The sequence below is a fragment of the Schistocerca piceifrons genome, chromosome 4 (assembly GCF_021461385.2).
Source record: "Schistocerca piceifrons isolate TAMUIC-IGC-003096 chromosome 4, iqSchPice1.1, whole genome shotgun sequence".
Taxonomy (NCBI): Eukaryota; Metazoa; Arthropoda; class Insecta; order Orthoptera; family Acrididae; genus Schistocerca; species Schistocerca piceifrons.
The window spans coordinates 353,062,366-353,080,588 of record NC_060141.1 but is presented as its reverse complement, the minus strand read 5'-3'; the positions used below and the strand labels follow the sequence as shown (position 1 = coordinate 353,080,588).

Sequence of the window (18,223 nt, the reverse complement as noted above, 5' to 3'; positions counted from 1 at the left end):
ACATACATTGCTGAAGACAATTACTGTTTATTACTTTCTTGGAACATGGTTATGAAGCATCCTAATAGGGGACTGTCGTATGAAAACTACTGGAATTAATCCTTCAAAATGTGTTATGACCTTTGTGCGACAAAGAGCACAGATGTAAACAGTAATTCAAACATATTATCTATACTTTACACATCACTTCGGTAAGGGCTAATCTTCTGAAGTAATGCAGCCCCGACAAACAAAGTCTTCAGAATGTAGTAAAAACTGTGAGGTGTATTTAAAGCTTAAAGAAACTTGAATCATTTAGACTACACCTCACTGAATTGAAAATAAGAGCCTATCTAGCCCTTACATTTATGAGTCTACAATGTTTGTAAATGGCATTCATTGAAAAAGAGTTTGGCAACTGTGACAACCAAAAAAACATGTCCTTGGTTACAGCACTAAAAGATATTGTATGTCCTCATGTCTCTATGTAGAATAGCATAATCTTCTAAATGTGTTTCACGTATAATTGTTACATTTGTAGGATGAGAGGTCCGCCATTTATGCCAAACATCGTTTCTTCAAGTACACAAATATGTTTCAGCACCAATGTGCCATTATCTGTGGGTTTCCATTTCATTTAATCTGTTATGTGAACATTTTTACTAAATGATTACAAAATTATGTGGGTATTTAGTTCAAACAATAGATCGTTTCTTTTTATTAATACCTTTACACTTGGTGTGCATGACTTTTCAGGACCACTTGTGTGTTATTTATTACAGGTAGCTTGCCATCTGCAACCAAACGATGTTGATAAGAAAGTTCATTGTAAGTTATCCTATCATATAAATGTAATTCAGTTTGTCGCGGTATTTCGCGCCTATATTCATTTTTATTCACGTTAGATGATAGGTTAACTACCAACAAACTTTCTCATCAACATCGTTTGATTTCAGATGACAAGCTACCTTTAATAAATAACACACGAGTGGTCCTGTAAAATCATGCACACCAAGTGCAAAGGTTCTAACAAAAAGAAACGAACTATGATTGAACTAAATATCCATATAACTTTGTAATCATTTAGCAAAAATGTTCACATAACAGATTAAATAAAACGGAAACCCACATATGATGCCACAGTGGTGCTGAAACATGTTTGGATACTTGAAAAAACGGTGTTTTGCATAACTAGCGGACCTCACATCCTACAATTTTAACTGCAAACATGGGAAACACAAAGAGCTGCAAATCCAAATGATGAATGGTTACATTATTCAATAGCCTAACCAGTTATTTAAAACAGTCACAGAATAAAAGAACCTTTACATAAATATTAGGTCGTTTCTTCATGTACAAAGTAATAGCATTTTTGTGTTATTAATCACAACTTTAATAAACCGAAATTTAAATGACTGGAAATTTGGACCAATTTCATTAGATGTTCATTATTTGTAATTTGATAAATGAAGTTTGTGCTCTCTCTCTCTCTCTCTCTCTCTCTCTCTCTCTCTCTCTCTCTCTCTCTCTCTCTCAAATTTGGCTAATACCATATCCAATGTACTATTAAGGTCAATGGACACATGCCGTCATGTCAAAACATTCCACAATGCATTTCAAATGGCGACATCACACAAGTTCGCGACACCATCACTGTTTCGTGGAAGGAACGTTCTGACGGTGACGTTGGTGAAGGAAAACTGTGTTGTTGTCTGCCAACATTGAAAGTAAAAGCTGTTTTCTCCGCGCTCATTCCTGCTATATTATTGTGTCTTGTAGTTTTTTGTCTTCCTAATCTACCTTATAATTTTGAGTTTTTTCGAGACAAATTGCAAATGTTCGATAACGACTATGATATTTTTCCATTGAATGTTCTTCCATAAGCGGGGACACATATCTGCACATATCTGAAAGCGAAAAATTATTTACTCACTAAACGTAAAACTGAACATAAGTGTTTTCATTACTAAGTAATGCTTGAATGACATGTAGAGTTTACTTTTGTTCTTTGTGTGAGAAACATATTTTCAGATCTATAGCGACAATTTGCGTTGAGCCAGGTGGGTCTACACATTTCCATGAGTGTACAGCTTCGGTGCTACATGACAGACATCTGCTGTTTCTTTTTAACTATAGCTTCTGTTCTGAAAATATGTGTTTCTTTTGAAAATGTAATTATCAGCAGTGTCAGATGTACATTACACCAAAATCCCGTAAATCATGAAGAAAATATTTGTTGGTCCAATGTCATCATGTATCGCGGATTTGGTGATACACACACACACACACACACACACATATATATATATATATATATATATATATATATATATATATATATATATATATATATATATATATATATAAAAATCGAATAGAGTTCATGTATAGACTCATTCTTTTGTTTTTGATGCTTTTAATCAATCTATTCTTCCATGATAGTGTGTAACATATACACTAACAAATAAAGCTTTTAATGCTATACATTATAATCGATTCATATGCAGACGATTGTTCATATACGAAAAACGCCGGAGACCGGTAGAGTGATCGATATATCGTATATCAAAAGAGGGAGGAAAATTCAATCGATACATGTCAAATTGACAGGAATTCAAAAAAATCGGTAGAGGTAGAGGAAACGGCGCACATTCTTGCTGTGAGGAGCATCACGTTACATTTAATCGTACGTTGATGCCAGACTCCCAAGGAAAAAAAAAGCAACCATTTTATAACCTTTGATTTACTATTGTACCGAATCAGATACATGTTGTTCAAACGCTTAGTAACTTTTGTCATTAAGCACATACGGAAAAATATCGTATCACGCACCCTAACTGCTCCAAAACCTGCCGGCTGCATGTACACAATCTATGTTGTGTGTAATCCTGGTAGACAATATTCTATACATGAAGTGGACTATGCAAGTGAGAGCAGCTGAAAAGGTCATAGTCTGGCGTAGGCCTATACAGTCAGCTGAAATGCCGAAAATAAACATCGTTTCCCCCACCTGGGTACACCTTCTATCCAATGTGATGCGTTCGTAGAGGTTTGCCAAATGAGTCTCGAATATCCCTTCAGAAATAAACCGACTAGTCGGCGTCCTTAGCTGCACGCGATCACGGTACGGAAGAGGAGAAGTACCGTGATCGGTAACGATTACTATTAATTCGTTTCCGATCTGTCAGGTGAGTGCCTTGAGTACATTTTTTTCGAGTGTTTATAAAGTAAAATGAATATAAATTGACCAACTTAGTAACCCGCAAATCTATAACATTAAAGAGTGACAGTTGTCAGCCGGAAGATGGTAAGTGGAAATACTTGAAAGTATTTCGTAAATAGTTTCATTGATGCCGGAAACTGCATTTTTCCCGCCGTAACATATACTGCGTACGTATTCTTTAAGAACGCCTACCACAGTATGTTGCTGTGTACTTTCATATTGGAATGCGCATGGGCCGATGTCTGATAGTGTATTAAGTACGTAGTGTATAGACGCAAATCAGTCTCAACCAGGTTTAAAAATTCTCCGTAAACACTGTTATTTTCACATTAGTAGACAAAGAAATTTAATAACTGCATAGCGGCGTGGGCTTAAGCGTTCCATGACGTTTATGTTGACTTACAAATTTTAACTTGTTCAAGAATAGTGCTTATAAATGTCAATTTCCGTTTACAAGTATAAAACCCAGTTTTTATTATGCCGCTGATAATATTTCTTAGTGTTGCTTCTTCTGCAGATTTTAAAGCACTATGGCCTCACATGTTCGAAGACTGGCAGTTAGTGGACTGGCTTTTGGAGCTGGAGCATACGCTGTTACGACCTTTCTTAAAGAAAATGATTTGAATGTAAGTGTTTTTATAAACATATGTTTACGCAAACTAAATCTTACGAGTTAGGAACGTTACATCACAATTCTGGCCCTATTGTATTCATTGTTTTGTGCGCAGGTACAAGCTGCTGAAGTGAAAAACAAACCGCGAGCAAAAAGACACCTGCCACCACGAGCAGATCAAATTAAGTCATTGCAGTCTGAAGATTTTGATGTACTAATAATTGGCGGTGGTGCTACCGGCTCGGGTTGTGCACTGGATGCTGTTACTAGAGGTCAGATTCTTAATGAAGATGGATAGTGAACTTAGATTTTTTGCTAAAGACCTATAATTGTAAGAACCTGGAAATGCTGGTTTAAGGTCTGAAGACAGCACTGGTGGAAGCTGATGACTTCGCTTGCGGCACAAGTAGCCGCAGTACGAAACTAATTCATGGCGGTGTTCGGTATCTGCAAAAGGCCATTATGAATTTTGACATTGAGCAGTATCGTATGGTAAAAGAAGCCCTCCATGAGAGAGCTAACATGTTACATTCAGCACCACATTTAACTCGACCACTACCAATTATGTTACCAGTGTACACGTAAGTCAGTTAAAACTTAGTTCTCATTATGGTAGATATGTTTGCCAGTGCATAGTCAAAAACTTGTGCTTTTTTAATCTTTCAGTTATGTATAATATGTTGCTGTGTTTATAACTCTTTGTATCTCACAAACAAACTAAAAGTTTGTTAAAATTGACAGGTATTGGGAAATTCCATACTATTGGTTTGGCATCAAAATGTACGACTTCGTTGCTGGGACAAAAACTGTTAAGAGTTCATACTATCTGTCAAAATCTAATGCACTTGAGCTGTTCCCAATGCTGCAGGGAGACAAGCTACGTGGAGCTATCGTATATTATGATGGTAAGGATGAATCACTTAATAAATGGCATGCAAATATGGGCTATCAGTACAACGTTTTTGTGACAGTGACAATTTTGCTGCAGTTTGTCTTGAATTGGACATAAATTACTTTCCAGGCCAACAAGATGATGCACGCATGAATCTGGCAATAGCTCTGACGGCCACAAGACATGGAGCAACAGTGGCAAATCATGTTCGTGTGACAAGCCTTTTGAAAGACAAAGACAAAGATGGGAAAGAAATTCTGTGTGGGGCTCATTTGAAAGATGAACTGACTGGTCAAGAATGGGATGTGAAAGCAAAATGCATAATTAATGCTACAGGGCCATTTACGGACCATATACGAAAGATGGCTGATGCTAAGGCAAAAGAAATATGCTGCCCTAGCTCGGGGGTTCACATTGTGCTTCCCGGTTATTATAGGTATGTTCGTACAATATTTATGAACTCGTGTATCTAATGCAATTAATATTTTGGCTCTTTATCTGTCGAAAATTATCCACTCAGACTTTTTCTTAGTGGACAAATCATTGTCACACATCATATCAACAATACTAAATGATCTCTTAGTTGCCACCTTTGTTTTGGTACAAAATAGTTTACAGTAGTCTGTAAGAACTAGAACATTATTAAAACTGCATATAAATGTATCATGTGATATGCTATTCCATAAATGATGAATCTATGAATACAAAAACACTCCCCCTCCTCCCAGTATAATCCAGTAGGGATTGTCAGGACAAGATTGGATTAAGCACAGCATGCACAGATGCTTTTAAACAGTCATTCTTCCTGCATACCATACTTGAAAGAATCTGGAAGAAGCCCAAATAACTGATACAATGGGAAATATCCTTTGCATCTTCTTCTGAGAAGTTTGTTGAGTATAGATGTAAATGTGAACCTGTGTGGCTCAGGCTTGTTATAGAATGACTGAAATGAAAACCAGAAATCAGCAAATTGTATCTGTTCTGAAACGGGATGTGAGCTTTTTACTGGGCCATGGTTGCAATGTTTGTTTTGTACTCTATTATAGATGCAATGTAGGAATGTCTTGGAAAAATAGCAATCATCCAAAGCTCATCATCATGTCATTTGAGTTTGAGCACAAGTTTGGGCTATGGATGGAAATAAGTCATGTCCTCTCATAGGAACCATTTCAGCATTTGTTTCAAGTGATTTAGAGGAAGAACAGAAAACCTAAATCTGGATTTTGATTTACTTTACTTCCAAATATGAGTCAAGTGTCTTACTGTGCCACCTCCGTCAGTCTTGGATATTTGTTTGTAATGTCTTTATGCATAATACAATTAGTTATGTAGTAGTGTTTTTGTTGCTCGAAAATAGAGTACTTTCATCAACTTAAATATAAGTGGAATACCACTCTTTTGCTTCGAGTTGTGAAATTTGTAAGTTTCACTTATTAGCTGCTAACTGAAACTACTACTACAGAACTGATAGCAATTTGTGTCAGTAAAAGATTAATAAGATCATCAACTAGACATGCCCTTAGAGAAAACAGAATAGCAGCAAGAATAAAGGTCTGGAAATGTGGTAGGGATATCACAGTGAAGGACAAGCCATTAATGATTCTGTCCCAATAAAACAACGTTACGGTTAATTATAGTTGTGTGATGCATAGGGAAGGGAAATAGACTTGTCATTCTGTAAATTAAAAGGGAAAGAAAAATTCCCCCATAACTATTAATGTTATATGTGATGCATTGCTATACATTTACATTTATCTTTTTTTTATTGTTATTATTATTGTTTATGAATGCGGTGTAAGACATTTCTGTGTGGTTCTCCTAAATTTCAGTCCAGATCAGATGGGTCTCTTGGATCCCAATACTTCTGATGGACGTGTCATTTTTTTCCTCCCATGGCAAAAGCATACAATAGCAGGAACAACTGACCTGCCATGCCAGGTCACAGCACATCCCAAGCCAACTGAGGATGAAATCATGTTCATATTGGAAGAAGTGAAGAATTACCTTAATCCTGATGTGGAAGGTAAGCTCATAGACATGTACTCACAACTCACTTTAAATCTGAGATATAAAATGGCAAAACATATGTATGCAATATTGAAAGAAGATGAAATTGATTTGTATATCCACTGAGCACTATAACAAATGGTTAAGACTGCTTTTTTATTTGATAGCTGTAGTGTTCAAAACCATCTCCGAACATCTAGAGTTAGGTTTCTGTTGTTTTCGTAAAATACTTCAGTGTCATCTTTGGATGATTCTTTCAAACATACCTTGCCATTGCTTTTAAATCATGGTGTAAGTAAAGATAAGGAAAGTGGTAAACAATGTGAAACAATCCTAGTCAGCTTTGACCAGTGATGCTATCAATGAAGCAGGTATTTGCATTACATAATCACTATGGTGACTATGATGTCATACAATCACATGTATTTAACTACATGCTAGAATACTGGGGAAGTGCACTCAGTCTACAAAGGAGATTGCTTACAAATAACTCATGCAACCAGTTCTAGAATATTGCACAAGTTTGTGGGACCCATAGCAGTTAGGACTAACAGGGGTTATTGAACGTATACGGAGAAGGGAAACGCAAATGGTCACAGGTTTGTTTAATGCATGGAAGAATGTCACAGAGGTACTGAAGGAACTGAACTGGAAGACCCTTGAAGATAGACATAAACTATACCGAGAAAGTCTGTTAAAAAAGTTTCAAGAATCAGCTTTAACTAGTGACTCTAGGAATATACTATAATCCCATACATGCCACTCACATAGGGATTGTGAGAATATGATTAGAATAATTATTGCTCAGGCAGAAGCACTCAACCAATCATTCTACCTGTGCTCGATATGTGAACGAAATGGGAAGAAACCCTGATAACTGGTATAATGGGACGTACCCTCTGCCATGCACCTCACTGTGGTTTGCAGAATATAGTTGTAGATATATTTAACTATCCAAGTGTCCACTCCCCTTCAAAATTGTAGAGGTACAAATTTGAAAATACCAAACTTCAGTGGGAAAAAGTGGGTTTTCAGAAGGAACAAAATGTAATTAATTAAAAAATAAAGGTAACAACAGTCTGAATGCCCTGTGCAGGTATGTACTATCAGGTATCTCTTAATTCAAACTTGCCATCTCTGGTTTTGACAATATTGATTTATTCATAAGAAACTGTAACAGCATTTAGTGAGAAAGACACTTGCATGTGGAAAACTTATCTGAAAACGTACTGTAGAAAAGTGTGCTGTATTCAGCAGCTTTCATTTTCAGTAGGCTTCCAAAAGAACTTCCTTGTGGCACACTGGTATTCTTTACAGGAGTTTCTAACAGTAGTTGAGATCTTACCTGTGTAACATGCTGTTTATTTTAGGAATTGTGATGGTGGTGTGTATGTATGGATGATGACAATGGTGATTTGTAACAGGTAAACACATTGTTCAAATGGCCAGTTGGAAACGTATTGTAGTGTGAGAGCTGGATAGAACCATGGTTTATGTTGGGGATTTTTGTTGAACAATGGAAGTTAAACTATTTAAGAAACATCATTAGTAAATTATAGAGATCTTCTTCGAAATAAGAGCAAAACTATTTATCTGTGTTTTCAGACATATCGAGAAACTCATGACCAACTTCATTCTTTGCAAGAAAAAAATATGTTACATTCTACAACACTATAGTTCTTGTAGGGCACTGTGCTCCATTCTCTCTGAAAGGCATGCTGTAATGAGTGTACTGGAGAAGCATGATATCAAAATACCACACTTCTGACTATTGAGGTCAGCTTTCAAAATCAGAGTAACTACTACTTCTTCACATAGCTCTTTAGCTGTTGAAACTTCCTGGCAGATTAAAACTGTGTGCCCGACCGAGACTCGAACTCGGGACCTTTGTCTTTCGCGGGCAAGTGCTTAGCTGTTACCTCAAGTCTTTTTGTGGACATTGCCATGCTCCTCTTACCCAGGAAAAAATCCTGGGCAGTGCTGTAAATGAAACTTAGGTCCTCAGCATGGTAGTCAGGCTTAGCTATGAAAGTGGATAGTTTTCTTTGAAGAGGCTTCAATTGTGTGGTGCAAGGGCTGATTATTTCATGTAGTTTACAGTAATCATAATGACCTGTCATAAGTAGGATTCGTATCTTGATTTGAAAGATAGGAAAATGTAAGTTCTTCAATTTTAAAAGTAGTGTGTGGAAACTTACTTTCCAATCTATAATGTAGGGCTAGTTCAGGCAGTAAACCTGTAGACCTAAAAATTCATTTCTTAGTGATCATATGGTGCGACTGATTTTAGGCATGGTGCTGTAGAATTAAACAAAGGGAAATCCAAGATGAAATGTAACAGTATTATAAAAAGGATAGTTGCTACACACCGAGTAGCAGAGATGATGAGTCACAGAAAGGGACAACAAAAAGACTGTCAGCTGGTTATGGCTCCAACTGCCAGAGACTGAGGTCATGTCTGTCTGAGGTGTGTGTGTGTGTGTGTGTGTGTGTGTGTGTGTGTGTGTGTGTTTTGTCAATTTTTGACAAAGCCTTGCTGGTCGAAAGCTAACTTTCTGACAGCCCAAAAATCCCTCGCATATAATGCTGTTTCCATCATTTTTGCAGTTGCTGTTTGATGTACACATTGATGCCAGAAGTATAATTTCCAAATTATTTATATTAGTTGTTTGTTCAGGTTTAATTATTTGTGTGATATGATTATTTCCCCTCTGTGTTTCATTATTAGGTTTCTCCATAAGGCCTAATATTGTTTGATGGATAATGATAGTGAATAGGTTTGCTAGAGGGCAATTTCAGACTGTGAGATGCCTTACTGTTTAATCTTTGCAAGTATAATTAGAGCCATAAAAACATAAATTAATGCTGTCTCTCTCTCTCTCTCTCTCTCTCTCTCTCTCTCTCTCTCTCTCTCCCTCTCTCTCCCTCCCCCCTCCCCTCCCCTCCCCTCCCTTGACACCCGCCCACAATACACGCCAAGGAAAAAAAATCCATGTTTGGGAGTAAAAAGCTCCCTATTCTTCTAGCATAATACAGACAAATAAAATATAAATGAAACTAACTGTCTTCTTGTACTGCAAAACAGTCTGACTTTCTGACTTAATATTTACAATATTATGAAAAGGATAGTTGCTAGTCGCTGTACAGCGAAGATGCTGAGTCGCAGAAAGGCACAACAAAAAAACTGTCAGAAAGTTAGCTTTCGACCAGCAAGGCTTTGTCAAAAATTGACAAAACACACACACACACACACACACACACACACACACACACAACTCAGACAGACATGACCTCAGTCTCTGGCAGTTGGAGCCATAACCAGCTGACAGTCTTTTTGTTGTCCCTTTCTGTGACTCAGCATCTCTGCTACTCGGTGTGTAGCAACTATCCTTTTTGTAATACTGTTACATTTCATCTTGGATTTCCCTTTGTTTAATTTACTTAACTTAATATTTACTCACTCTCATTGTTACCTGCATATTTTAATTTATTGAGTCATTTAGCACAGAATGCAATTTGTTTTGTGCATTACGTTTCAAGAGCACAGTTAGAATTTGCATTCTGAACATGCTGTACAGTTAGTTTCATTTATATTTTATTTGTCTGTATTATGCTAGAAGAATAGGGAGCTTTTTACTCCCAAACATGGATTTTTTTTCCTTGGCGTGTATTGTGGGCGGGAGATAAGTCATACTTGTTAGGCAACAGCAGTCAGCAACATTCAGGAGACATGCTCACTTCAGTCCAATAATAATAAGAGAGGGTAGAAGAAAAAATATGAAATTATTGAAGGAAATCTAGCTTCATAAGAATTGGGCTAATTAAAATGCAGCACAGTCATTCAAAAGTCATGTTCCTTAGGACAAATATGATGAACCAGAACTCATCCAATCTCTCAGAAAGAAAGTACAGTAAATGTGGGCTCTAAAGCACGTATCTCAGAAGCTATGAACACTCATTCAGTAGATGAGATGTGTTTCCCACTAGTGATGGTAAACAACTGCTCATAGCTCATGTATACTAGACTTTTTTTTTTTTTTTCAATACATACTATCACTTCCGAAAGTTTGTTAGTGCAGTTCTGGTTCACCCTGTTTGTCTTCTGGAATGTGACCTTTGAATCACACTACACTATGCAATCAACGGTATCAGGACACCTGGCTGAAAATGACTTAAGAGTTCATTGCACCCTCTATCAGTAACACTGGAGTTCGATATGGTGTTGGCCCACCCTTAGCCTTGATGGCAGCTTCCGCTCTCGCAGGCATACATTCAGTCAGGTGGTGGAAGGTTTCTTGGGGAATGGCAGCTCATTCTTCACAGTGTGCTGCACTGCGAAGGGGTATCGATGCTGGTCGGTGCGGCCTAGCATGAAGTCAGCATTCCAAAACATCCCTAAGGTGTTCTATAGGATTCAGGTGAGGACTCTGTGCTGACCAGGCCATTGCAGGGATGTTATTGGCATGTAACTACTCCACCACAGGTCGTACATTATGAACAGGTGCTCGATTGTGTTGAAAGATGCAATCTCCATCCCCAGACTGCTCTTCAACAGCGGGAAGCAAGAAGGTGCTTAAAACATCATTATAGACCTATGCTGTGATAGTGCCATGCAAAACAAGGGGTGCAAGCCCCTCCATGAAAAACACGACCACACCATAACACCACCACCTCCGAATTCTACTGTTGGCTCTACACACACTGGCAGATGATGTTCACTGAGCAATTTCCATACTCACATCCTGCCATCTAATCGCCACATTGTGTGCCGTAATTCATCACTCCAAACAAAGTTTTTCCACTGTTCAGTCGTCCAATTTTTATGCTCCTTACAAAGCGAGGAGTCATTTGCCACTTACCGGTGTGATGTGTGGCTTATGAGCGGCCGCTCAACCATGAAATCCGAGTTTTCTCACCTCGCACCTAACTGTCGTAGTACTTGCAGTGGATCCTGATGCAGTTTGGAATTCCTGTGTGATGGTTTGGATAGATGTCTATCTATTACACATTACTACCTTCTTCAACTGTCAGCGGTCTGTCAGTCCACAGATGTGGTCAGTCTGTGTGCTTTTGTGCTGTACACGTCCCTTCACATTTCCACTTCACTACCACATTGGAAACAGTGGACCTAGGGATGTTTAGGAGTGTGGAAATCTCGCTTACAGACTTACGACCCAAGTGACACCCAATCACCTGACCACGTTCGAAGTCCGTGAGTTCCGTGGAGTGCCCCATTCTGCTCTCTCACGATGTCTAATGACTACTGAGGTTGCTGATATGGAGTACTTGGCAGTAGGTGGCAGCACAATGCATCTAATATGAAAAACTTGTGTTTTTTTGGGTGTCTGGATACGTTTGATCACATAGTGTATAAAATTGGGGAGAAGAGGAGTTTGTGGCACAACTTGACTAGAAGAAGGGATCGGTTGGTAGGACATGTTCTGAGGCATCAAGGGATCACCAATTTAGTACTGGAGGTCAGCGTGGAGGGTAAAAATCGTAGAGGGAGACCAAGAGATGAATACACTAAGCAGATTCAGAAGGATGTAGGCTGCAGTAGGTTCTGGGAGATGAAGAGGCTTGCACAGGATAGAGTAGCATGGAGAGCTGCATCAAACCAGTCTCAGGACTGAAGACCACAACAACAACAGTGTATATGAAATATATGAACTTTTTAAGCTAAAAGGTACAGCCTGCCGGTCAAGAAGTAAGAAATGAAGGAAGGAAACTGACTACGAAGAAAGTGCATTGGGGGTAATCTGTCTTTGTTTAAAGTTGTGTCCCCATTTATGGATTATTAGATAACTTTCCAATCTCTTCATTGTTAAGTTACATTTATTTATGTCATTTTACCTCTGATGAATCTTTTATCGTTTATCTGTGTAATTCTCTCTCTCATAGTAGGTAGACTATTTTTCTGTCTTTTGGGTTGTAGTTTAATTGGGAATCTTCTTTTCTTTTACATTACATTGCATTAAATGTATATAATTATTTTCACATCATTTGTAATGTATTTTGCTTTTGCAAAAGTGGTGTTGCATCCTATTGCTTCTTGAGTTTTGTAACTGAATATTTCCTCTTCATAAGTAACATCATCCACAACAGTAGGTAACTGTCATTAAGGTGTTAGTGACACTGCTACATTATTTCTCTCCACATCTTTTTCTCCAGTTTACCAAACATAAGTCTTCATCTAGTAGAATATTAAGAGGCAGTTAAGGATATAATTGACAATAGTCAAAGATGCATTATGTAATCTGTTGTTTGTTGTTGAAACTGGTGTTTCTCCAAAGCCAGTTGAAGCTACACTTTGATTCACAGAAGTATCATATGCCTCGACACACTGTAGCTTCAGGTGTTCCGCAGCATGGCACAATTAATTATACTGTATGCTGTCATGGAACGGGTGCAATTTCATTCCATTTACAGTGATACACACACATCTCAATGTGCCTGCATTTGAAGGGAGGTGCTGACCAAACTGGGACTGATTCAAATATTATGCCCAACACATGCAACACACACAACAAAGATAATTCAAAAAATATCATGAACATGATAACATTTTTATATCTAACCAGCTTGTTGCAGCATGACTGTAAATATGCATTAGCCAGCAAAACTAAAGAATAAGCTAAAATGCCAAAAAGTAGTATATAATATGACATTTGAGACATAAGATCATCACAAGTGCATGTTTGTATAAACTCTTACATAAAGTTTGAGAAACCATGGGTAGATAAAGCAATCTAATGATGAAAATAAACTATTTGGCCTGGTGTGAAATATTTCAGAAAACTCTAAATGTACTCTACTGAAGGAAAATTCAGTCAAAAAAACTAACTATTATGGGACAGTATTATGAGAAGGAAGTTTTCTACTCACCATATAGTGGAGATGTAGAGTCACAGATAGGCACAACAAAAAGTTTTGACACTTAAAGCTTTTGGCCAATGGCCTTTGTCAACAGTAGACACACATACATGCACGCACACACTCAGGCAAACTCAACTCACACACACGACGTGTGTGTGTCGTGTGCGTGAGTTGCATTTGTGTGTGTGTGGGGGGGGGGGGGGGGGAGGAGGCACGTGTATGTGTGTCTGTGTGTGTATTGGTGACAAAGGCCATTGGCCAAAAGCTTAAAGTGTGAAAATCTTTTTGTTGTGCCTATCTGTGACTCAGCATCTCTGCTATATGGTGAGTAGCAACTTCCCTTCTCATAATATTGTTACATTCCATGCTGCATTTTCCATTGTTTAATATGAGGCAGAATAGCTGATCAGTACTTACCTTCACGAGGCAAAAAGGAATGATACTACGAATTGGTGCACACTTCCCAGTTTTTGGAACTAATAGTTTCTTCCTCAGGGAGAAGAGGAGGATAGGTTGGGGAAGGTTAAAAGGAAGAATGGATCCCTCACATGAAGTCTTAGTGAATGGCCTTCCTTTTGACCTTCTCCAACCAATCCTTCTCCCCTCCTCAAGGGAGGAACTATCAGTTCTGAAAGCTGGGAAGGGTATTGCCTTTTTGTACTACACATTTGGCCTCCTGTAGATAAGTCCTGGCCAGAAATACTTTCTCATGATTTATTAATTTTCTGTTACGAAGTGTTAGTGAAATTTACTCTGTTTTTCACCCATTTGTAATATTATTGTAATATTCTGATTCAGATGTTGTTAATTCAGTTGGAGATTTTTCTTGCTATAATTTACCAGTTATGTATTTTCCTAGTTAGTTCATATCTGCAGGCTGTGAAACATGCATTTCATAGGCTGCATAACTTTCTTTGTTGCAGTGAGAAGAGGAGATGTTCTATCAGCTTGGAGTGGAATAAGGCCACTGGTATCGGACCCAAACAAGGAAGACACACAGTCATTGGCAAGAAATCACATAATTCATGTCAGTGACAATAAGCTTGTGACAATTGCTGGAGGAAAATGGACAACTTACAGAGCAATGGCTGAACATACAATTGATGCAGCTATTAAAGGTACATTGCTGAAGAAAAAGGGAATAGTTAATGTTTACTGTATTTTACTACCACGTTACTAAAATATATCTTCCTTCTTTTCCTCACCCTTCCATCCAAATCTGCCTCCTTCCACCTGTCACTGCCTCTGTCTGCCTGCTGCTGCCGCCTCCTGTCAATCCCTCCCTGTGGTCTTGTAGCCCACCAAGTCTGCTCTGCTTGATATTGTTATACTGTATAAGTAATTGTGTTTTCTGCTTTCTCTTTATTTGCGGTACTAAGATTTTCACCTTCTGAAGTTCAGTAGGCACTGACTAGCCATCCTATCAAAGTAATTGAAGTTATATAAAGATAATGGAAATTTCTGGCTGGAAAATTATGTAAAATAAGGGAAAGGCAACAACTTACCTGTAGAGGACTGGTGTGTGGCACACAGAAACACATAATAGAAAGCAGTTAACACTAGCTTTCGATCTGTTGGCCTTTTTCCAGTGAGAGTACACACACACACACACACACACACACACACACACACACACACACACACACACACACAGACAGATATAATATTGAAACTCTTTGCCTTCACAAATGTCTGCTTGTGTCTGTGTATGTGCGGATGGATGTGTGTGTGTGTGCATGTGTGTGTGTGTGTGTGTGTGTGTGTGTGCGCGTGCGGGAGTGGAGTGTATATTGGCATGACCATCGCCATCGGCTCTGTCCTCAGCGGCCAGAGATTGGGGTGTGTGTGTGTGTGTGTGTGTGTGTGTGTGTGTGTGTGTGTGTGTGTGTGTGTGTGTGTGAGGTAGCACGCGAATGTGTGTGGACGGGGGGAGGCGGTGGGGGGGGGGGGGGGCAGGAGTGCAGGTGTGCACTCAATCTACATCAGAAGGCCTTTTGGCCAAAAGCTTACTTGTTTACCTTGTTTAGCAGTCTCTTTGTTCAGTCTGTCTGCGAATCAACATCACTACTATATGATGAGTGACAGTCTATCCTTCTTATAATATTGTCATTATTAAATGTATAAATAACTTATGTAAATCCAGCTGGGTATAATTTTCAACTGTGCTGATTTTTGTGACATTGTAGGCTTTCCCGGCATAATAAGTCTTGAAAGTCTCTTCAGGTTTGCTGCTGGATCCTAAAATCAACTCCATTCGATATTTCGGTGATCCAAATGGTCACCATCTTCAGGGGAATGCAGCTTCTGTTGATGAGTCTTGCTGTGAACTGACACCAGGCTGCCAATCGACGTCCTCTATAGGCCATCCTACTGTATGCGGCGCATGTGCCGCCCATCACAGTTGCTGCCCTCCAAGACTGGGCAGGTGGCGCCACCCTTAGTAGAGCACTGGCGCGATGATAAATCGCACTCAGGGACGATATTTGAAAACTCGGGCTGGCCGCGCTGAAGAATGTCTCTTTTGATGCAGGATAATACAGGATTCCACGTCCTGCTAAGAAAAAACCCATTGTCTCTCTTAATTAAATTATCCACCAACCTAATTTCAATTGCTTCTTTGTAGACACTGTTCCAAAAACCAGAAGTGTTGGCAACTATCATAGTTTTGTCAAATTTCATACAGTTTCCCTCATTTAAGCAGTGTTCTGCTACTGCCAATTTTTCCAGCTGTCGTAGTCTTGTATGATGGCAATGTTCCGCACACCTGTCATGAACAGTGCGAACCGAATGGCCAGTGTAAGCCTTCCCACATTGGCATAGAATTTTGTATACACCAGGTTTCCTAAGCCCCAAATCATCATTCACAGAGCTGAGTAGTGCCATAATCACGGGAGGTGGACAGAACACACTTTTAATGTTAAAATTCCTTAAAATTTTTCCTACCTTAAACGATATGCCCCCAGCATTAGGGATAGAGGCCACCGATCTATGTTCCTCTTCATGCACCTCCAGTGAAGGTCCAAACTCCATAGCCTGACGAATTTGCTTCTCAGAGTAACCATTTTCCTTAAAAACAGCCTTCTGCGCAAGTTCTTGTGTTAAGCTGCCCATGTCGGAAATGGCATATGCTCTGCGTACAAAAGTCCTAAGGAAGCCACTGCATTGGTGTGGTGGATGACAACTCTTAGAATGCAGACACCGAACCATGTTCGTTGGCTTTTGGTGAACACTATGTCCCAAAGTACCAGCTGTTTTTTTTTTTTTTTTAAACCTTAACATCTAAAAATGTAACAATCCCATCACTTTCGACCTCCATGGTAAATTTAATTGGGGATGAAGACAGCAGAAGTGGTCCAAAAATCTATTGAAAGCATCACGTCCATGTGGCCAGACGACAAAGGTATCATCCACATATCTCCAGAAGCACATTGGTTGCAAAGCCAAAGTTCTCAGTGCCATATCCTCGAAGTCCTCCATAAATAAATTGGCGAATGTGGGTGATAAAGGACTACCCATAGCCACACCATCATTCTGCTAAAAAATGTTGCCATTAAATTAAAAAATACATGGATGTCAGCTTCACCAATTCTTCATCCAGTTTTTCACTGATCAAACTAAGGGACTCTTCCAGTGGGACTCATGTAAACAGAGATACCACATCAAAACTCACTAATAGATCTGAAGGACTCAGCCTCAAAGATTTCAATCGTCGAATAAAATCCACCAAATTGGAGATATGCCAACATATGGACTGAGAACAGGTGATAAATACTTAGCCAGATTTTAAGTTGGTGCTCCCATATTACACACAATAGGGCATAGAGGAACCCCTTCCTTATACAACTTAGGCAGACCATACAACCTAGAGCTTAACACAAGAACTTGTACTTTTGAAGGCTGTTTTTAAGGAAAATGGTTACTCTGAAAAGCAGATTCGCCGGGCTGTGGAGTTTGGACATCACTGGAGATGCATGAAGAGGAACATCGATCGGTGGCCTTTATCCATCATGCTGGGTGCATATTGTTTAAGATAGGAAGAATTTTAAGGAATTTTCAACATTAAGAGTGTGTTCTGTCTACTTCCTAAGATTAGGGCACTAATAGGCTCTGTGAAAGATGATTTGGGGCTTAGGAAAACTGGTGTATACAAAATTCCATGCCAATGTGAGAAGGCTTACATCCGTTTTACTCGCACAGTTCTTGAAAAGTGTGTGGAACATGGCCTTCATACGAGGCTGCAACTGCTGGAAAAATCAGCAGTAGCAGAACACTGCTTAAATGAGGGACACCGTATGAAATTTGTCAAAACTGTGATAGTTGCCAACATTTCCGGTTTTTGGAACAGTGTCTACAAAGAAGCAATTAAAATTAAGTTGACAGATAATTTAATTAACAGAGACAGTGGGTTTCCTCTTAGCAGGATGTGGAATCCTGTATTATCCCACATCAAAACAGAATGTTCTTTGGTGCGGCCAGCCCGAGTTTTCGAAAATCGTCCCTGAGTGCGATTTATCATTGCCGCCAGTGTTCTGTGTGGTATGGTGGCCTATATAGGATGTCGATTGGCAGCCTGGCGTCAGTTCTCAGTGGGACTCACCAGGTGAAGCAGCATTCTCTTGAAGAGGGCGAC

General features: G+C 39.0%; 1 protein-coding gene across 2 annotated transcripts in view; it reads left to right on the top strand.

Annotated features, from left to right (window-relative positions):
• Nucleotides 1-18,223, top strand: part of LOC124794745 (glycerol-3-phosphate dehydrogenase, mitochondrial) — a 185,945-nt gene that overhangs the window by 120,511 nt on the left and 47,211 nt on the right. The window contains exons 1-8 of one of the 2 annotated variants that reach the window (XM_047258353.1): nucleotides 2,956-3,167; nucleotides 3,720-3,828; nucleotides 3,931-4,087; nucleotides 4,174-4,396; nucleotides 4,557-4,720; nucleotides 4,837-5,143; nucleotides 6,540-6,733; nucleotides 14,517-14,711. In XM_047258353.1, coding sequence (XP_047114309.1) covers nucleotides 3,733-3,828; nucleotides 3,931-4,087; nucleotides 4,174-4,396; nucleotides 4,557-4,720; nucleotides 4,837-5,143; nucleotides 6,540-6,733; nucleotides 14,517-14,711 — 1,336 coding nt within the window. In that variant the 5' untranslated portion in view covers nucleotides 2,956-3,167; nucleotides 3,720-3,732. Of the gene's footprint in view, nucleotides 1-2,955; nucleotides 3,168-3,719; nucleotides 3,829-3,930; nucleotides 4,088-4,173; nucleotides 4,397-4,556; nucleotides 4,721-4,836; nucleotides 5,144-6,539; nucleotides 6,734-14,516; nucleotides 14,712-18,223 lie in introns of those variants that run through there. The other variant, XM_047258354.1, reaches the window with a different exon arrangement.